Source organism: Pagrus pagrus (genome assembly GCF_965226575.1).
Source record: "Pagrus pagrus genome assembly, chromosome: 16".
NCBI lineage: Eukaryota > Metazoa > Chordata > Actinopteri > Spariformes > Sparidae > Pagrus > Pagrus pagrus.
In genome coordinates, this window is record NC_140200.1 from 15,753,758 (window position 1) to 15,776,343 (window position 22,586).

General features: G+C 41.4%; 1 protein-coding gene across 1 annotated transcript in view; it reads left to right on the forward strand.

The window, feature by feature from the left end:
* rngtt (RNA guanylyltransferase and 5'-phosphatase) overlaps positions 1–9,347 on the forward strand; it is a 97,956-nt gene extending 88,609 nt beyond the window's left edge. The window contains exons 15-16 of the mRNA XM_084376700.1: positions 5,458–5,581; positions 8,767–9,347. Coding sequence (XP_084232826.1) covers positions 5,458–5,581; positions 8,767–8,933 — 291 coding nt within the window. The 3' untranslated portion in view covers positions 8,934–9,347. The remainder of the gene's footprint in view (positions 1–5,457; positions 5,582–8,766) is intronic.
* Positions 9,348–22,586: the final 13,239 nt, after the last annotated feature.

Here is a 22,586-nt window from a genome sequence, read left to right on the forward strand (position 1 = left end):
GCCTCACAAACCACAACTTCACTGATATAACCATCCCATCAGGCACTGGTTCCTCCTGGCCTCACCCAGAACTGAACACTGATAACTCCGCAGTGACACGCCAACCGTCGCACGTAGGTAGTAGCAGCAGCTAATAGTACAGACAAACAGCCTGTAATTCATTAAGACAGATGAATTAAACTGTCTGCTGTTTTCATCTGGAAAACATGTTAGGGGCTTGACGAATCAGGAAAGGGCACGTGTCGACCGGCGTAAGTGTCTACAACATCGTTTCCGAATGTCTCCGTATATGCGGCCCACATTAAAACGCAACCCAGAAGTTTTCAAACTAAAACGGGGCCAGCATCATTTCAGAAAGTCTCCATATAGGGCTGCTAAGCATATGCATTTTAAAAGAAACACGTTGTAGTCTGGACGTAGCCGCAGACAATGAGAATGGAAACAGCCTTCTTATATTACTTGCTAAACACTTACTAAGCACACTTACTTTCTGTTTTAAATAAAGTGGTAGCTAATCTTTTAACTAATCTCATAACCACAGTTATGATAATCCACTAATTGCCTACGAGAAAAGGACTAATACTGTAGGTTTAAGTGCTTCTGGTTCGCTGTATTACAACTTTGACTTCTAGGAAAGGGAGAATTAGCTTAAGCCCGGTAGAAGTAATGGCTATTCATTCCCCATTTGTGGTTTAATTTCACCACTTCATGGAGTCGGCTCCCTGTGCAGAACTCTATGTGGCCTGTGAACGCAGCTCATTAATCATAAATAATTTGAATGGTGCCTGACAGACCTAGTCACCAGAGACAGAGATAAGAGCAGCTCTCTGTCAAAGACCAGCCGCTTTGATGAAGGCGTGAGAGATCGGCCGTGCGCACCTGCTGGCTGCTGAAATGCCTTTGACGGCTTTTTTCCATGATTTCCCCAATTTGTACGTCTCCATATGCATCATTAAGTGAGAGTTACGACAATTTGGTCTCCCTTTAATCAACAGCAATCATAATATTTGTAAAGGCTTTCTGTTTTCTGTTCGTTTTCATAATTTGTTTTGCTGACAGCTTTTGTAAATTACATGAGATGTGGGCTTAAGAACCATGAACACTTTCAGAGTAATTGAATGCACTTCCCACCGAAAAACACTCAATCACACGGCACAAACAAAAAACAAACTAATCAATTAAAAGTTTGCAAGGTAAAATCACAATTCTGCGTGCAGCTTTTCCCCACTTTCTCGTGCTTTGTTTAGCTGACAGACCTGACAGTGTACGCCTGCATTCGCCTCATTTGCCTCAGTTACACATTATTAGCTTGTTTTTCTCCTCCGAGAACTCCTCAGATCTGACGCGACAGTCAATCTGAAGGCGTGGGATAATGACCGGCATTATACAGATTCACTCGAGACCCGGCGCTGACGTCAGATAATGGGTTCATGAGGAGTCGCTGGACGTCGCTGGACTTCGCTGGACTCTCATTTGTTTGTTCTCTGACAGCTATTAGCGGCCGCACAAAGCTGTAATTGGCCCTGATGATTACGTTGTAGGTAACAGAACATGTGAGGCGACTTTACAACTGCTCGCTGAGTCACTCAGTTGAGTTTTGAATTCTTAAGTCGGAGCTGATATTAATGCACATCTAATGTATTCTGTTGGAAAGCATATTAAAGATTGAGCATAAGTTGCGATACTGTCCATCAGCTGTGTTGTTCCCTCTGAGGGAGCTTTTTCTCATGTTCATACTCTTGCATCTTATATCCTCTCCCCACTTATATATTCTTTCATCTCGTTTCTTGTTATTAAAACGGACCCGAGTGCTGCGGTGTCGCAGGCCTGCGGGCGGTTTCTGATTAAGTCTCGAATAAAACAAAGATGGGGTCAGTCGGAGAGCCGTGTCGGGGAAAACACAACAGCAATTCAAGGAAATTACAGACTTTGAGTTTTTGCTCATCCGTGTCATCCTATCTCTACAAAATTCATGTAGAGTATAACAGATCCCAGCGTTTGATAAAGAAGCAGGTTGGCTTTCTGTGTTTTGCACAGACTAGTTAAAGGTCACATGCTGTGTACGCTCAGGAATCTTTAAATATTTGTTTTCTTTGGTCCCAGTTTCTGCTTTACTTCATGACAGAATTATTGTCGTATGTGTTCAGTTGTTCCCAGTGATGAAGAGTCTTGTTCTCGCTTTTGGGGTGTCATCATCAGGAGACACAGCAGCACTTTAATGATGTGGTCGAACTGCATTTATAATGTTAATATGCTGATTCAAGTAAGTGCCTTCAGGAAATAGCGAAATACACTAGAATGTAAGTTTATTTGCAGAGAGGATCAAAACCAATTTCATATATGTATGTTAACAACAATCATAATGCATGTCCCTGCCTTTAGACCGCAAATTGAGTGTTTACATCTCTGTTTGAATACAGATTATATAAAGGATACATAACATCTGAATTGGTAAGCATTAGGCAACTTTTTTTTTAACTTTGGAAAGCTTTTAGCGAGCAGTTTCCAGTTTCTAGTCTTTACATTAAGCTTAACTGTACTTTATGCACAGAAATAGACAGAGCAGTATAGATCCTCTCATCCATTCCTTGAAAATTACTACACTCAACTTTATTTTCTTTTATTTTTCTCTATTTAAAATGCTGGCGTGTTGTAGACTGCTGCATCTGCATTTCCAGTGTCCTGATTAATTCATCAAAACAAGCCATTGTTAAAAGTGAAGGACACAGAAGGGTTCCTCACATGTAGCAAGAAAAAAACAGGACATACTGCTCTTTATTCTCGTTGGTAGTTTGTAGTTTCTAAATCTGAACAAACCATAATTGGCATAAAAATGCAGACACGACTGCTCTGCAGCAGTGCAACACTGGCTGATAAAGACTTTGACCACCAAAGTCCCTGATAACGGGTGGCACACGTGTGCTGCCATAATGAGAGAGATTTGGACGGATTAAGCACCAAGTGGTGATGAAAAATGGCAGCCAACATGTCACCCTTCACCAGCAGGAAGAGATCCCAGCCTGCAGCAGAGCGTCCTGCCTGCATGTACTGCCCTTCACAGTTCTCTGGCAGCCGTCTGTGTCGAGCTTTAGGAAAGCTCAGAGATTCTGTCGCTCCTTCGGTTCATCTGCTGCTCGTCTCTAAATGAAGAAATGTTTGATGTACAGTAAGTCTTGCTAAGGTTCTGTCTTCAGACTGACGTCAGAGTCAAAGGTTGAGGAGATCAATCTGAATTTTGAAACAGTCACAATGACTAATTAATCATGAGTTATGATTCGTCAAGGTCGTTATCTGAAATCCAATAACTCGTATTCGCTCCCTCCCACTCTGTCTTCCTTCCCCACATACTTTCTTTGCTTCCTGTGTGATTTGGACCCCCACTGTGAGCCCAGATGCCCCACACTCCAGGATCACACAAGCTCTTACTTTGTGTTTAGCGTCTTGCCAAATATCGTAGCGTTCCTGGCAATGATGTTCACTCTGTGGCCTTGGAGGTCAGCCTCTTCATCTTGAGTCTGTACACAACATGTCAGTACAATAAATACATGGACAGCCTCTTTCTGTGTGAGGTCGAGGTGAAAAATCACAGAAGAACACTTGATAATGACATAAGTCACTATTCATATTTTCTTTCACAGCCAAACGCTGCATTCCAGTCTCTCTGTTGCACTTTTTGCTCTTCAGCAGCTCGAGGATTTGCATTTTCCAAGTCTCGAGAATCCTCTCAGTGAGACACAGTCCCTCGACAAATAAACAACAGATGCTCAAATGTCTTCTTTGACTCATGCTTGATCTTCAGTAATGTGTGCCATTTTCATATACTTCAACTATGTTGCAGTGTGCCCAGTGTGTAGAGTTGATTTTGTTTTCCAAGCAGAACATGATGTAATAAGTCAGTGATCCTGTGTCGTAGGAGGAGCGGGAACAGTTGCACGTTTTGTTGAGGGCTGCATCATGAAGATGCAGACACTCGTACTGTGTCACTAACCGTCTGTGTTTTTGTAGAAAATACACCAAATATTAAGGCAGCACTGCAACAAAAAAGTATGTTACATTTAGGTTATTTAATATAGAAAAATCCTCTCAAAAATAGACTCACCACCTTTACATCATCACCTCTATCCTATTATTTTACATAAAGCAGTCCTGGCTGAACATATTTGTAAATGGGAATATTTTAAAGATGTCACACTGAAGTGACTTCTGGTGTAAAAGACTTGAAGCAAAAAAAATTCCCTTTCATTACTCTCGTCCTTTATACCCTTTGATGCTGAGCATGAAAGTTCATTTTTGATCTCTCAAAAGGTGGTTTGACTAAATAATCTAAACTCAAGGACCCCTCGCTGCATATTTTTGGGGGCTTTATTTGTCATCACATGACAGAGTTCCCATTCCTTTAGTCATGTGATGACAACTCAGCCTTGTGATAATATCAGGATTACCATAGTAACACAAGAGGAGTCACCATGGCTGACGACGACATGTTGGAAATGTCTGGTCGCATCTGTTTACACAAACATCATCAATGACAACTGATGACGTCTGAGGGTCTTGAATGGTTGTCCATTTCCTTGTAACTCATTTCTGAGGGTCAAGAGGGCATTCAAAAACCAGGACTAAACAGTGGAAATGAGAGGGAGCCGTTAGGATTAATTGGCTAATTATACTATATTAATGAAAGTGATGGATGCTCGTCGCCGCCCCCATATTACTCCTCACCGTCGTGGCAAGGCCTTGTGCAGTTTAATCACCACATTACATGATGTTTGACTCCTCAAAGGTTAATGGGATTCAAAAGCGTGACTTCTCACTTGCATTTGTAGAAAGCCAGAATGTCATTTTTTCTTGGCAATTTAAAGAAAAATACCAGCGGAAATGCCTGTTTTTTTTTTCCTCTCCCCATTTAGAAAGGTGAAAATGTTTAACCAGTAGCTGTATTTCCTCAAGTCAAATGCCTCTGCTGCCTGAATCAACATAATTCATCATGTCGAGCTGCACATTGGTTGCGTTTTAACACAGAAGTCCTTGTAGGCTACATTTCCATTTTTGTAAATCATTTTATCCGTCTAAATGTTGCCCTCTGAGGCTGCCTGAAGTTTCATTTCGCCCTTTAACTGCTGTTAAAAGTGTTCGAATGATAAGTCATGATAGCAAAAGTGAAGATAATTTGCAGCACATTCATATCATGTTTAATAAACTACAGTTACACTGCCAATCATTGTCAGTTATTGGTATTCATAAATGCAGCAGCATGTCTCAGAGAGCTATTATGATAATGGGACTTCCATGGAGTAGATCAGACCGTCATAGCTTCTGAATGTGGCAAAGAAAAAAAAAAACATTAGAGGGTTTGTAATTTTCGCAGGCGGTGATGGCAGAAATAAAATTACACTCATTCAGTCTGTGTGTTGTAACAACCATCAAACCATCTGTGTCCTTTCATCTTTGTCTGCACAGGCCACTAAAGAGCTGAAACAGTACGACAACAAGATCATCGAGTGCACCTTCGCCAACAACACCTGGGTGTTCATGAGGCAGCGGGTGGACAAGAGCTTCCCCAACTCCTACGACACAGCGATGGGTGAGACTTTGTCCTTCACAGTCATACAGTTATTTTTTAATATCTCAGTCTCTTCTGTCTTTGTCTTTTATCTGGGTAAACAACAACCAGTCAGGCTGCAATAAGCTCATTTCATCTATTTTATTATTAATTCCATTACTTCACATCAGCCTTCGGTCATAGTTTGATATCTGTGTTGCTAGAGATTGTGTTTGATTGTGGAGGGGCAGACGTTCTGCTGTGTACTTTCCATTAAGCGTGCACACAGACAGTCTGGCCTTGTATTTCATGCCCAGAATGCTCTTTTCAGCAATTTGGGACGAGATGTTTTGTTTATCTCTTTACCTTGAGTAAAGAAAACTGACATTATCTGCTAGATTCAAGAAATGTGTCTCCAGATACACATTTTAAACAATTTCTTTAGTTGATAGCCGGCTGCCTTAACAATTGATTATCAGTTAACCATTAATAATATATGAAATGTGTTTTTCCAATAGAAAACTGTTGTTACCTCTGACTTGATTTATTTTCAATCTAAAATCAGATTAGGCTACATTAAGAGTTAAGAACAGTTAAAGTAAACGCCAAGTTGGATGATGAACTAAACAAGTATGTCACTCTGTTGTGCCAACAGTCCCCTTTAATTCATTCAAGCCTAATCAATATCAAAATATATAATCAAATCAGCTAGATCTGGATTATATCTGGATCACTCCTAATTTTTTTCATCAAGATCCATGCATTACTGCCTGAAAAATTAATGAAAATACCAGCACCCTATCACTAAATGTTAAAGAAAGTGAGAAAAAATTCCTGGTTCTGTCCATTTTTCGGGAATCGCATCAAAAGTTACTGGGGTCTATTCTGGGCCGAGACCGATCTTCCATCCAAGTTTTGTAGAAATCTGGTCAGAAGTTTTTGTGTAAACCTGCTGACAAACCAACAGACGCAGGTGAAAACATAACCTCCTTGGCGGTAATAAAAATAAAAGAGACTTGATTGTTGACATTCTATCACGCATTTTAGCATCTTTCAGCTCATTGTTTTGGTTTTACCACCAACAACTTCAGTGTGTTGGTTTCAGGCCATAGCAGACAGACGTAGTATGCGACTAGCTGGTGAACTAGTGGAGCATTCAGCAGCTAAAGAGACAGATATGCCCCTCAAGAGTTGGTGGAGACCAAACTGGAGCTAAAACTAGAAAGATTATTGGACTTCTTATCAGGTGGCTTGAAACTCTAAATGAATGCTAATGCTGTCTGCTGGATGTATAAATAAGCTGTTTACTGACCTGTCCCCCATTAAAACTTTGTTTCCATGGTGGGATTATGATAATATGCTTACAGTTTGTTCCACTGCCGCAAGCAGCAAGAAGACAATTATTCCTGCTTTAGAAATATCATAAAGAGGTGGTTAAGCCCTTAAGGTACTTAAGCAGAGCTGCAGTAGAGTCATCATTATTGTCTGGCTGCAAAAATGTGAATTATGTTTAAATGGGAGCATCATCTGAGTTGCTTTAGATAGATCTTATAATTTGTTTGATACTAATACCCTGATACCAGTTTTTACTTTCAAAAACTTAAGATCTTTTAAATGTAGTAGTCTTCAGATTCGGCAGGAGTTGAACTGTATTCCAGTATTTCTCTGAGTGTAATTTTAGTTCCCCAGTTCAATATAACATTACATGGATCTAAACTCTTGACAAAACATTTATCTCAAATGTTCTTACATAAAAATATTGCAGAGCTGTAACGGCTTCCTGAGGAAACAAATGGAGAAAAACAAGAGACTGAGAATGAATGCAAAAATATTAGTTTAGCACAGTAATAGTGCTCGTTTGTGTAGCACTTACCTAAACGCTGACTTTACAGTGCTGTACGAGGAGGCGCATAAAAGTCCAAATAGAGGCAATAAAACAAGAAGCACAAGCGAGGGGAGATACATTTAAAGATGAATTGAACTGATAGAAGAAGATAGAAAAGATAGTCCTGAGTTATTGAGCTTTAGATCCTCAGGCAGGCTGTTTGTGCAGCCTCGGCGCCCAGATGGCAAAAGCAGCTTTTATCTAAAAATCTAGACAGATAGCACAGCATTTCTCCTCCAGCTAATAACAACTCAATGAGCTGTTTAGAAACTCGTCTACGTGCTCTTGGAATCATGGTCATGGTCATGAGCGTGCTGATTGGCTGAGCCTCGTCCCCTTAGTGACTGTTGCTATTACTGGGAAGCATGGCATTCAAAGTCAAATATCCAAAATGTCCGAAGTCCCGACCCTTCTGGTTTCCTCTGGGACCTTGTTTCAGAAAACCTTTGTATGGTAGTGAATGAAGAGATCCTGTCTGAAAACATCTGATGTTTGTCAATTTAAAAGATAATTTTCAATAAAGTCGCAGTTTGTCATAAAACTAATGAAATATAAGACTGTGAAAAAGTTACTACACAGCCAACAGTCTCGTTAGTGACGTGTTGGATGACCACATTTGAGGCATCATTTCAAAAGACGTGTATATATTGGTCAGTATATCAGTTTCTGAATTTTTACTCACTGCTTTTGGTATCAGCATCTGCTCCAAAAATTTATATTATCATGTAAAGTCATCAACAGAAACTAAATACATGTCAGCATACAATACATACAAGCATATATCTACACACCCACCATGTACAGATACAGCAGACACATGGATATGGATTCAAACAAACAAACAAAGAAAAGGAAAAGTTTTATAAAAGATAACTCAAAATGTCTCGTCCACCATCATTGACATGATGACTGTCGCTGGCAGGTTCAGCAGCTGCAGCTGTAGCTAACTGGCACGTAAACGGCTTATCTTGGTTTCAGGAGACCTTTTACTGGATTTAAGAAAACTGTTTATGCCGCCTGGAGTAGTCAAAAAGAAACTGCGGCATATTTGCACCCTACCACACCTGCAGGCAGACGATATGGATATGGAGAACCAGGTTTCTCATGTTCAATAAAAATGTAATTTCCCAAAAAGGATCCAGGATAAGACTCAAAACCAGGATACTAGAGAACATATAAATTCACTAAATGTTGTCTAGGTAATATTTGAAACTACGGCTCTTTATTTATCTGTTAGATGTGTTTTTTTCTTGCCTGCGCTAAAATAAACAAACACTGTGTTCCACTTGACTCTGTCACCATCTCTGTAGTAACTTCCTTCCTTCCTTCCTTCTCTCCCCAGCTGTGTGTAAAAGCATTCGAGAGCCCGTCACGAAGGAAATCCTCTTGGAGTACGTGGACCGCTGTGCTCAGGCAGTCCAAGCCCAGAACCGGAAACACCCGCCGGACCCAGACTCTGAGCTCATGCCCCCTCCCCCTCCAAAGAGACCCAACCGGGCCATCCCGTAGCCCCACAGCTGGGCTTCATGGACTGCTCTCCAGTCACGGTGTACATCTCCATCACCAGCTCCATCAACCTCCAACAGAAAACAAGACATTTCAAGGCTTTCTTACCATCAGCACATTTGCTTTCTCAGCCTTCAGAAACCTTTAATTGACTGCCTCAACGTCATTAATTTACCATGTAGACTTCTTTGTAGCTTTAATTGCTGGTGTTCTTATTAAAATGAAAATCACGATGCTTTAGTTTATTTTTTTTTTTGTTTTCCTATTTATCTTTTTTAAAAGTCTGAGCTAATTGGTATTTATCAACAAGGGACTTTGTTATGGCTACGATTAACACCTGACGACGAAGAACTTGTTTATGTTTTGTCGACTAGTTCCTTATTTGTACTGAAGGAAGAGTAAACATCGTCAAAGCTCCGTCTGCTGTCTGAATGCATTTTGAATCAGGAAAACAACACTTGGAGGATAGTTTGTAGCATCAGAGATCTAATTTAGATTAACACAAAGCTGCACAGGTTTTGGGTTTTAGTTTCGGTTAAGAGAATAATGTTCAGTCGTGGCTTTCCAAATGTTTTCATATCCAGAGTTTTCAAGCAGATAACGATTAGATCTCGGCTCTCTGTTTCATAAGACTTTGTCCAAAGTAAAGTCCATCTGTGTGGACTTTTGTTTTAAAGGCCACATGGGTGGGCGAGGAGATGACAACATGATTACACAGCCACAACAAACCAACTACAAAAGAGTACAAACGGTGAAATCGAGCTACAGATGGTGACCGAGCGACTTAAACCAACATTAAGTTTGTCGGTGAGGTGAACAACTTCAGCGCTGTTTGAGTCTCTGAACTCTAGAGGTCCTTCAGAAGATGTTTCCTCAAATTGGTGTTTTGAAAATCTTGATTTAGAGAAGTAGCAGCCGTGTATGAATGTGTGAATGCTGACTTGTCTTGTAAAGCTCTTAGAGTGATCGATAAAATGAGAAAAGTGCTGTACAAGTCCATTTATCGTGATACCATTTGATTGCAGAGGCTGCCTTGTCAAGGTTGGGGCCTTGACACAGCAGCTCAGCAATATTTCTGCACTCAGACATTCACACACACACACACACACACACACACACACACACACACACACACTGATCGAACAGCCATCAGGAGCAATTGGGGTTTCGGTGTCTTGCCTGAGGATACTTTGACATAAAGGTGAGGATCCAGGGATCAAACCACAGACCTTCCAATCAGTGGATGACCCGGTCTACCTCCTGAGCCACAGTGGGGTTATTTAATCTTTATTTTACCTGAAATATTCTCCTTGAGACTCAAAATCTCTTTTACCAGACAGCAGCAGAAAAAGATTCATATAAAAGTTTGAGAGCATAGAGAGGTGTAGGGAGGACTTCTGATTTCTGTAGGCTAACCCAGAAGTTAGCGTCGTCATTGTTTCCTCAACAAAAGTTGAAGAGTTGGATTTTGGATTATCGCTGAAAATAAGCTTTGGGGCAAACACAAGTTTATACGTTTGGTTCTGCAAGATAATCTTCACAGATGCACTTTTGTGATTTTTGAAGCGCAAATTGAACCGCCAGAAGTGAAAAGCTAACGTAAGGCTGCAAACAAACATCATGGTAGCATGACTTCAGCGTCTTACTACGCTATAGTATACACACTTGATCAATCTACAAGTTGTAAAGTCAAAGTTAGATTAGTCTATAACTGAAGTCGGCCTGGAAAGACGGACGACTGAGTCTCTGTGACAACCTCTGTAGTCTCAGAGGCACTTGTTAGCAACCTCGCTTTGTAATTAATTACATTTTGTGATGTATTTTATGTTGTAGAACAAAACGTGTAAGTATTTGAAGTCTGCGGTAACCACAGCCTTTATTTCAGGCATGTAACCGAAAACCCATTCAAAGAACTCATTGACTTTGAGACGAGGAATCCATGAAATGTTCTGAATTCTGCGCGAGTTGGCGTTAAATGACCCAGATATCTAAGATGATGTAACCATTCCTAAGCCCTCCTACAAAACTCTGATTTCTCTCCTCGAACAAGACTTTGTGTGTCTGGTTACATAAAGGATTGTTTCCGTAATGTTGTGATTGTCAGAGCAACAGCCTCGGCCTGTCAGCGGAAAAAACAAGCACTTTTACTTTGGCGGTCTGGGTTGCCCCAAAGGATTACACTGCAGCCAGCAGCCAGGGTAAAAAAAAATACAGACATTCCCTTTTAACACACAGAAAAGCACAGTGTCTACCCAACTTATCGTCCATCTCACTGCTCATATCATGAAGGTCATCACAGTTTAACAGAACTCCATCTGTAAAGGTCGACCACTGAGATCCGTCAGCCAGCCACAAGTCTGAGGAGACAAACGTGTCCTCCACCATTCACTCGAGATGTCTGGCACATTATCTCCTGCAACAATTTCCACCAGCTGTTCAACGCACCTCGTCTAAGCAGTTGACCTCTGACCTCCCTGTGGAGGGCAGGAAAATGAAGATAATTCCCCCTCAGGTTTTCAAACACGCTCATCGTTGCTCTTTTATCTTAATCCAATACGAAAAACCTTGTTGCCAGGGAACATTTGCATTTTCTTTTTCTTATCCTGTTGCCCACGTTGTTGCCTGTTGCTAGGAGTGTTGCCCATCAGCACTGTTTATCACCCACTGTAGTGTTTGTAGGAATGATTTACTCTGCAGCACATTAGTAAGAGTCTTGGTTTGGTTTCAGTTTTTATTTATTTAATTATTTATTTACGTTTCTGGTTTTCTCGCTCAACCAAGCGTGGACGTTGCTCCAGAAATGAGTCAACATTTGGGAGAATATTTCTATTTCTGTCTGACTAAAAGTGCGTTTCAGAACAATTGTGTTGTTTGAGAGTCAGAATGTGTGTTTATTTTAAGATTAGGGGGACAGCAGTGGTTAGCGGTTAGTCATCCAGTGTGAAGAATTTAGACCAAAAGTTATAGAATAAATGTAAGTCAGTGGAGTATAACGCACAAGGGTGTAACAAATCAAGCCCGTGTGTGTCGGTGTGTGTGTTTGTGCCTGTTGGTTGCCTGAGGCGACTGTTCTCCTTATAGCAGAGAGATGGATGAGTTGTACTCCCAGGGCTCTCTTCCCCTCTGGCTGCACATGAAAGCTGGCTGATTCTCATCAAAGCCTCGCTCACCTGTCTGTCACGAGGTTGCTGCCGCTGAGACATCGCCACTCTCTCCGGCAGCAGGTGCGGCGGACACATTTATACCTGTTTGTCCCTCTTCTTGGACTCCATTCACTTAAATTCATCAGCCGTACTCTCAATCTACGCTACTCGCTGCCTGATTTCATATCATCCAAAATGTGTTTTTATTCCAAACCCCCTTTGGCATAATGTCCTCTCTTTCTGCATCATCCTCCTGGTGAAAACATTGCTACGGTGGAAGCTGCACAAACATATGAAAAGGCACATCCAGGAACATCAATAATGTGTTTTTTTCTGGCTGTGTTTGTGCCCTCCGAGCACAGGAAGGGAGGAACGCTGTGACTGTATGGATGTGGAGAATGTAAACAGGCTGCATCTTTGCATGAGCACAGGTGCTGCAGCGATCATTACGAAGCTCTCTGCCGGCTCAGGTGTTCAGAGGCTGAAGCCTCAAAGCTCCATGGAGATATTAAATCGGCACAGACGACTTGCAGGTCATTATCATCTCAATATTACCTGTGTTGTGAATAATGCATTCACGCTGTTCTCGCTGTCTCTGCGATCGGAGGTGCACGGATTTCAGTAGCACTCAAACCAGCCTGTGTGCTGCTGACATATTGTTTTGTTTGTGCCTGCTTAAACCAGAACGTCTCCTTTTTTATCATCATCATCTCAAAAGCAAGTAATAGAAATACAAACAAAATGAATCTGTTTACATACATCTGTTACATGAGGCCGGACACATTTCCTCATCTTCTTTCACATACATGAAAGCTGCTTCCGAGCTTAAATGAAATTTGCTCCACGGTTTGAAATATCCTTATTTGTATCCAGTCAATTTAATTATTTGTCAGTTTCATAATACACACCTGGTTTACATGTGAGCAAAATGTTGTTCTCCACAGCAGCAGCAGCTTTCAGCAGACAAGACGCCATGAAATAAATAATACAAACTCTGAAATATTAATTTTTCCATAAGTGAGTAAACAAGGAAGGAAAATAAGGTCCCCAGAACACCGTTTGAAGCTAGAAAGGTGGCAGGGTTCGCCAAACATAAACAATTTGTTTATTCAGTTTATTCAGTCATGAAAACAAAGAGAGTTTGTTTATTAGTTTGTTTGGACATAAAAAAAACTCCCCAAAGTTCCCCAAAACTACATAGTGCACCTTTAAAGTGAAAACATAACTTTTAAAGTCCTCAATAAACGACTAGAAAAATGCTCTTTGCTTCAGCGTTGACAAGTTTCCTGTAAAAACAGGCGGCAGTGCTGAATGTAGGTCACACCCCCTGACCATTAAGTAGCGATGCTGACTGGCAGCTTCCACTCCAAGAAGATGGGGGCCAGTCTGATGACAGGAAATAAAGTACCGAGGTTGTTTTCTGGCATCACAGGGCTGAGTCAGCGAATAGAACCACTTCTTGAGCTAACCGTCACGGTAATGAAACTGTCGGCACCGGTCCGGAGGTGTTCATTTGTTAGCAGTTACTATAGCAACAAGTAAAGCTATCTGTCAGGAGTCAAGGCAGAGCAGCCCGAGGCCAGCGGAGGATACACCAGAAAATGTTTAAAATTATTCCAAATTGCTTCTAATATTCAACGTAGCTTAAATAAATGTGTGTTGTAGTTCATTATTCCTTTTTTGCTGATTAATTCTACGTGACATGAGTGTTTAAGTCGTTTCCTCTCAAAGATCTGTAAAGGTTAAAAGAGCGAACCATCAGTGATAATTCCCGCTGCACTAATCTCAGAAGAAAGCTCCAGTGAACCTGTGAAAGTCACAATTGTGAATCCGATCATCATCTGATTGATTTTAATAACAAGATTTGCTTTTCGTAATGAAGTCAGACAGGTCTGACCTGATTACCCCACTGAAATTAGAAATTTAATTGCATACATTTGTCAGCTGCTGGAGTCGGGGAGGCTTGACGCCACAAATCTATTATTGCAGATTCGCCTCCTCATAAACTCTTCTCAGGCGCGATGCCATGTGGCAACAAATGAGTCCAATTTGGGGGAAACGGCAACAAAGCTGCAGAGCTCATCCTCTGTCTCCCACAAGTAGCAATCAGGAGGTGATTGTTTGTGACGACAGACAGCCATTCTGCCGGCATCATTTGTATCAGGAGCACGGCGAGGCTGCAGCCGTCATGATAATGCACTCTCACATCTCTCTGCTCAAATAGAGGTTTTCTTCAGAGTCTGAACAGGACAGAAACTGCACTTATGTCTGATGTTGCTTCACTAAAGACTCCCAAGCAAATCGAAATTACTTCGAGTCACAGTGAAATGGCACTTATAGAGCATCTTTAGCACTTAAGTGATGTCTTTACGAGTGGAACTAAATATGTGGGTGTGGTAAAGTACCGATCAGTCCAATCAACTGGATACGTTTGGTTAAGTTTTTACAAACTGAAATCCGAAAAGGCACCTCCTGCTCTCATCGGCTAGCACTCTGCTATGACGTTAGCCACTCCGACTCCCAATGCCGTAGTATTACAAGGTCGCAGTTAATTGGTCAGTAAAATGTTATTTCAACCAATAGACCCAGTGGCTGAACAAATGAAAACAAAACCCATAAAAAGTAATAAAATGCAGTTTTTCTTTCATGCATTTACAATGAACTGGTTAAGGTCACAGTACACCGGAGGCCATGTTCAGCACCGTCAGACTGTTCAGTGAAATGTTCGAGGACGCGCTGTATGAATGGGAAACAGCCTCTTTAAAGAATCAACTGTAAAGCTTTTAGGCCAAACTGCAGTTAATGACTAAAAGATTTTGAAAATGTCACAAACAAAAAGATAAAAAGCGTCCCTCCACCTCTCGCTGACATTATCGCATGCATTGAGGCTAATGGAGTAAAGAGAAAAGCGCGAAGAACAACTCATTCTTTAATTTTCTGGGTTTTTACTCCGCAGTCGCCGGCGAGGAGAAAGAAAGAAAAAAAAATCATTGGCTTTTTACAAACTTGGTGGAAGTGCAGAAAACTTATTGGTGAAGTGATTTGATGTTGATTACAGCAAATGTTGGCGTGCAGAAGGAGCACAGCCGTGCGTGACAATCGCTGGAGACGCGTCTGGGGAAAAAAAAGAGGAAATTCAATAAAAAATGGCCTGACCTTTTCAGAGTAAATGTAGGCAATCGTTGCTGCTTATTTCCCTGCATCGAGCCACTGGGGCTTTAATAGAGCCGGCGCTGAGTAAATGATGCAAACAGAGAAAAGTGGCGACCGCTACCCCTTAAAACTCTGCAGAGCGACTTAAAGGGAAATTCCACTGTTTTTACACCTCAAAGTCAGTTCATCCCTGTAGTGTAGTAAGTTTACTGTAGTGAGTTGACTGCATTGATTGCATTTGGGATAAACGAGCCCTTGTAGATCTTTCCTGTGCACAGCTGCACGTTACAAATAATGCGCTCTTGGGCGTTTGTCATTGGCTGAAACTATTTGCCCAAAGACATTTCACTTTTCCCAGTCCACTGAGATCAAACATCTCTTTTACATCTCTTGTAGATAAACACAGTAACCTCTCAAGATAAACAGCCACGTGTCTCCTTTGTCACATTCTTTACAATAATTAATCATCAGTGGATATAAATGTGCCACATTTTTGCAGGTTATTCCTTTACATAGCTGCATGGTATGAAATTGCAGATCTTTCCATTTTTTTAATTTATTTTTTTTATACACCAGCGCCTGGTCTGAGTAAAATCAGTGATATTGTGCTGTTTTCTATCTGAAAATGGCCCAATCAGAGGTACTATTGAGCTGCTTCAAGGTAAAATCATCCAGTGTTTTTGAAAAATCACTGACTCTGGACTAAATATGATGTTAACTCTGCTCCTGCTGCATAAATGTTGACTGGAACCTTTTATGAATCGCGCTTGCTTGATGTTCGGCTGCGTCGGCAATGTTGTCAACTCGCTACTCTTTGATCACAAAGTCAGCCTGTTTCAACAGAGGTTCAGCTGGCGGCACGTTACAGCCGGGTGTTGTTGTCTCCGGCTCAGGTTCAGGTTTGTGTGACTGCAGCACGACAAAAGAGTTCAAGTTTTCAAGACATTTTTCAAGACAGTTTTGCACATATTACGTTACATTACGAGTGACAAACGGTTACAGAAACCTGGGATTTGTATTTCCGACAGTTGTGTTGTGAACCTGGTAAATCTGCGTTACGCTCACGGTGCTGATTGTACCGTCGCAGACCATCAATCTAGTTGGAACTTGATGACGAGGGACTAAAAGCTGTGATGTCTGAGGAGTCTGCTGCATTAACGAGTCCATTTCTAACACTTTCTTATATTTCATGAAAGTGCTGTAGTAGAGTGAACTCTTAATGTAATTTTTCCAGAGATGGAAAAAAAAGAAAAAGCTGATTTTGCAGTGTGGAGTACACTTCACAGAGCATTACCTTTGTGCCAGGAACACGAGATGAACCAATCTCTGCTGTGAGAGTGCTTAACAGTCCACAAGTTGGAGATGGCCTACACTCTACCATGTAGCGCTTTTGGAGACAAGTTCAGTCATTATCTACTCACGCGATGGAAAGTCGGGTGAAGTCTCTTAGGCCACAAAACATCTGTGGGTCTTAACGGCGAAACAGCGTTGCAGAATTCTCCTAAACTATTGAAAAGCACCAACTCTTTTTCTCTCAGAGCAGCGGTCCTCCTCACAGCCTCACGCTTTCTGATCACTTCAACCTATTCGAGGCTCAATAGTCCAAGAGGAGCACTGTTGGAGTCAATCATTCAGAGTCCTGCAGAGAATAGCAGCTCAGATTGGTGATGCTGCAATGATGTGAAGCCCAAAGCTCTCCATCTGTGATCTCTGGGAGGTTTCAGGTTCGTGTCTGGACAGTCGAGTGACCCTCTCCTTCCTCGCTCCAGTGGATCTGTTGCCCACCAGCGTGGTGCCGGTGCTCCTCCTGAGTGTCATTTCTAAGATGACCTTGATGTTGCTGACAACAATGTTAACCAGGCTGTTGTTGCTGCCCTGCAGCAAACGTTTCTCCTGAGTGTTTGCTTCCAATCTGTTGTCAATATGTTACTCATTTGTTATTCCGCTCCCGTCACACCGCCGACTGAAAAGGTTTGTTTCATTTTGTTTCTCTCAATTGAGACTTTTTTTCTCATTGTAAACAAACAAAGTGGGTGTCGTGAAGCCTTCTGAGACTTGATTTTAAAATAAACTAAATTTAAGGATGGTGTTTGAAAAGTCATTCCCGCCCAGATAAACCTTGTTTTGCAGTTTTTGATTAAATCAGCTCAGAGCAGAGAATATTCTTACACTCTCGCTCTGAAAATCTTGGCGTTGTCATCTTTGCTGTCCTTCCCCCCCGCCCCCACCCCCCCAGTTTACTGCTATTTGCCAAATCTTTATGACAGAAACGTTTTTAATCAACTTCAAACTGGCCGGCGGCATGAAATGAGGAAACAGAACAACAAATATGAAATCAGGAGCGCAGAGCAGTTGATTTGCTCTTTAAAGTTTGAAGCCGCGCTGGAAAGCATTTTTATTTTACATCTATCTAATCAGCATAACTCAAAAATTCAGGCTGCGAGAGAAGGAAGCAGCAGTTTTTTTCCACCGTGTGTTTGTTGCAGACTGAAAGTCACGGGGAGAAAAAGCATCTCAATCCACAGGAAGTCAAATACTTCAATATCCATATAAAATCGGTTAAGAATCGAGGACGCTCTCTCATCTGTTTTTCTATAAAGCATCAGCAAGCGTTTGTGTTGCTCAGTGTTTGCTACGTGTGATTAACAGGCACCACTTTATTTAATTTCACAGAAGTGAAGTGCTTAAATTTCACAGGCTGAATCCAGTTTTTTTTTCCTCTTCCCGTGCACACTGAGCTCCTCTTGGCTTTGAGTTATATGTATGATAATGTGTCATCAGATCACGTCTGCACTGTGGCCATGAGGGGATGCCAGGGTTTTAAATACTACTGCAACAGAGATACATAACATTTGATACGCATGGTCAAAGTTAACATGAACTTCATCACTGGTGAGATTTTAATAACGGATAAACTTATGGTGGCCCTGAGGGTCGAAACACATATTCAGAAAGCACATGATTTCACAAAAACACAATAACATTTAGTTGTTTTCTGAAATGTTGCGTCTTGTAAAATGTTGTGTTTGGACCCTCAGGGCCACCATATAAACTTAGGAACATCTTCACAAATAGATTTATGTTACATTTGGCCTGTAGCCTCAAAGTTCATCTCCACATTACTATAAATTATAAATATCTGATAGTTTTAACCCAGAGCAGAGTCTCTGGAAGTCCACATGACGGCTGCTTCAGGCCTCTTCGACCTTGGATGAATTTCAAAAAACACAAAAACATCTTAGAAAAGACATCAAGATTTCACAAAAACACAACAAAATTTCAGAAAACACAAGATTTAAAGTAATATTCTCGAAAATTTTCTAAGCCAAAGATGTACACTGGGTGTTGGTGGAGACAGTTAGTGACACGTTCAACCAGCAGCATTTGGACTGTAGGCTTCAAGTTCCTCTTCACATCCACATTGCTATGAATCATAAATAATCTGGTAAAGTCTAAACCCAGAAGAGTCTCTGGATTACACAGATAGTCTGTAGATTTGGAGAGATGTCCGGTTCACCAGGACTGTGGCCATGAAGTCTGCAGTGTTCAGTCAGTTACCAACGTGTCAGGAGGCAATTTGCAGCTTTAATATCCAGTAAATGGGTTTGAGAGGCTCTGTGTCATCCAACCCATTATTATACTGATGCTGTACTTCATCATGTGGTGTGTGTGTGTCTTCTTATTATAAACATATTCTCTTGTTTTGTAGATGTGCTCATGTTTTTCTTGAGATAAAAGTTTATTTTTCCCTCTAGTTTTGTTGTTCACTCCACTTATTTGTATATTTGTCATGAACACAGCTTTTTGTTTTCTTTTTGAGGCAATTTCCAGATGCAATCGAGCCAAAATCTCTTTAAGATTGTGCTAAAAAAACAGGATCTCCAGAATCTTGACTGGGGTCCCACAGATCTACAGATTATCATACTCAAAGAGGCGGAAGGGGGCTTTGGAGACGAGCAAATTGGATTTGGTGGAAGCCAGAAAAGAGGGGGGCAGCTTTTGTCACAGCGAGTGTAATTTTTCATTTGGTATAGCTGCAGGACTGTGTGCTGCTGCTGCTGCTGCTGCCGCTGCCTGTGTGTTAAAATGATGGAGGGGAAAAAGAACAAGTCCTTTGCTCAGTGGGCATTTCCATCAACTTTACTTTTTCCTTGACAAAGTTTCATCGCAAAAGCGCCAGAAGGTACAGTCTCATCTTGCCACGCCTCATTATGTTCGGGGAAACGGAGACAGTGAGGTGTGGGGAGAGTTGGTGTGTGTCCAATGAGGAGCTGTAAAGGAAATGGACTAGCTAAAGGCTCCCCGAACAGGACTGCTGCCTCAACGACAGAGCTGACACAGAAGGAAGACTTTGTTGTCTTTGGAGAATCTGTCAAGTCATTTCTGAGTTCACTGCTCCCTGTAAAGCAGCTCTGTCTGACCTGAGAGGAGCTACTGATGAAATATCTTTACATTATTGATACATCTCCACTGCTCTCAACACTCGTTTCGCCTTCGATCTCTGTCTCTGAAGTTCCCTGCACGTTGCCTTTTATGAACACACAATGCTGCGGATACAGCCCCATTTGAAACCACAGTCAGTTCAGCAGCCAGGCTGATGCAGATCGGTCGGGATCATTACACTGAAGCACAATAAAAAAGCAGATTTGAATAGTCTCAATAAATCGCAAATACGTCCGGCTCTGAAGGCTAATCGGCATGTGAGTTTATTTGTGCGGTGATTCAGCATCTTTTGGTGAGCCTTGTCACCAAATCACCGATAAAAAAAAGCAATATTACAAATCAAACGACATTTGTGATGAGATTGAATGGATTGATTATTAAATTTTAACATGCAAAGTCACAGAAATGAGTCACCACTTGTGATTGTTCCTTTTACTATCATACAAAGTCTATCCAAGATCGAAAAGTCCCTTGTGTCCCCAAACATCAAACTTCCTATCGAGTAACGTTAAACGGAAAATCTGCAAAACTTTAGTATCGATCATCGCGATGGCTGTGTGTCCTTCAAAGTATTATTAATCCACATTTTGTATTGCATTAGAAAAGGTTGATGGAAACCGCAAAATTCGAAAAGACTTCCTCAAGTTCGGGAGAGGTTTTTACTCCTGCTCTCAGTGCTTTTTTCCTTTTTGGAAACAGACTTAATGCATTTGAGATTAAATGATAAAAACGCCTTTTTTCCACAGAGCTGAAAGTTAGCGGCAGAGTAAAACAGTCTCCTCATCGCTCGGCACAGATCTGATAAGCTTCCTCACATTAATACACAAAGTAAAACATAATTGTCATATTTACAGCGTTTCTCTACATCGTTTTTTACCGTTTGAAGTTATCTTGTTATCTTTTTCTGCAATGGTAGACTGGTTTTCCAACAAGAGAATTTGTGCTACTAAAGTCCTTTTAAGAAAGTCTTACCACTCGGCAGCCAGCCCAGTCGCCAGGATGTAATGTCAGCAGGTAACGTTTCTGCAAACCACAGATAAGTGCAAGGTTGGCTTGTGTAGTAAACATGACATATCACAGTCACACTATATGCTTATTCATGGACTGTCACATCAGGAGGTGGAGGAAAGCCACAATGCTGCCAAATGTGTGACCACAGTTCGAGTCTGTGGACATTTCCAACCATTTTAGTGGCGACCAAAACCGGCTATTTTTGTGGTGAGCAACACGGGTATTTTAAGCCAAGCTATGATGTTTTCCTAATGCCAACCAAGTAGTTTTAGTGCATTGAGCGAGATATCTTCCCGTTCCTGTCAGAAGTCGCATCAGTGCAACAACACGATTGGCTGATGTTTAAATTCGGCTGAGATAAAGCAGATGATTGGCTTTTGCAGGAAAAGGGGAGATTATGTATCATGCAACCGCCATCCCTGGCATTTTTCTATTCAAAATGATTTGTCTCTTCACTTGTGAACAGTCATATGCACTACAAGACCTTCTTCCACCTCCACACTCACTTTCTTAAGAACACACTCCCTCCTGCATTAGTTCTGATTAATGGCAGTTGACATCCATTATGAACATTATTCTTCATGACACTGTCAGCAGTTCTCCTCATCGTAAAGAAAAACCTTCATCATCACTTCCTCTGTGCAAATACAAAAATTTAATATTGTTTATGTGAAAGTTCTGTTACGATCTCCCGTCATCGACAACTGTGCTAATGTATCGCTGTCCTGCTTCTATCACTCTCGTGTGCCTGCAGCCATCGAGACGTGTTAAACTAATGACTCACATCTGGCTTCAGGACTTAAATAATCTGAATGTGAGTCAAGAGGATTTGTCGAGGTGAGCGTCATATCATGTCACACGTGTTATCAGATCATTAATTCAAGGTTGTGAGCCCAAAAACTAAACGGGCATCACTCAGTCTGTGGTACATTTAGCTCATCCTCTGGGGCCGGGCAAGGTGAGAGGAAACAGATGTTTTTATGGAGGTCTTTAATAGCTTGTTGGCAGACACTGCCCCGAAATTTTAAAATTACCACGTTACAGGTTCTCATGAAGTTGTTCAGCAATATACAGTATATCTTATTCATCTTATCTGTTTTCTTATTTTAACAAGTGGAATTTAAAGACAATACCAACCAACCATTCCCCAGTTCAGTGACAACTCAGCCCAGTCGCCAGAATAAAATGTTGACAGTTACCGCTTCTGCAAACCACTGATACGCTCACATTTGTGGGAGTCATACGTAGGTTACCATATTCACATTTCTACAATACATATCACCTTCACAAATACATGTTTGTGACCTGACTTCCTTGTCTGGAGCAGAAGTGTCTTTTTGGAGGGGGCGGTGGTGGAGCTACACGCCAGAACTGACAAAACATGATCTCTTCCTAACCCTGACCAAGTGGTCTGTGTGCCTAAACCTAACCAGAACATAAGCACAGCGTTGTCACAACATATAACTGAAAATTTTACCTAAAGAAACGTAACGTTGCAACTCGATGAAAGACGAAAGAAAATGACAACCAAAGTGTCTGCAATCAAGAGCTGACATGTTGCACTGGTCTCGTCACTGGGGTTAGGAAAAGATCATGCTTTGGTTGAACTGGCTCCGTCACCATCTCTTTCAAAATATCCAGTGACCAGCGGTCCTTCATCTAGCTGTCACTCCACCGCTGTCCCCTCCTCCTCCTCCTGCTGACATGAACATCTGCTCTCATACATGTAGTGTGATATGACACATGTTTGAGAAATGTTGATATGATGTGGATGAAACTTACAAACTAAACGTACTTGCGGTTTGGAGAAACTTTGGCAGCCAATGAGATGCATGCTGGAGTGAGTCAATATGAACCTCAGTGTCCATGTTGATGGTGATGACCATTAGTCACCCAGGAGCCACAG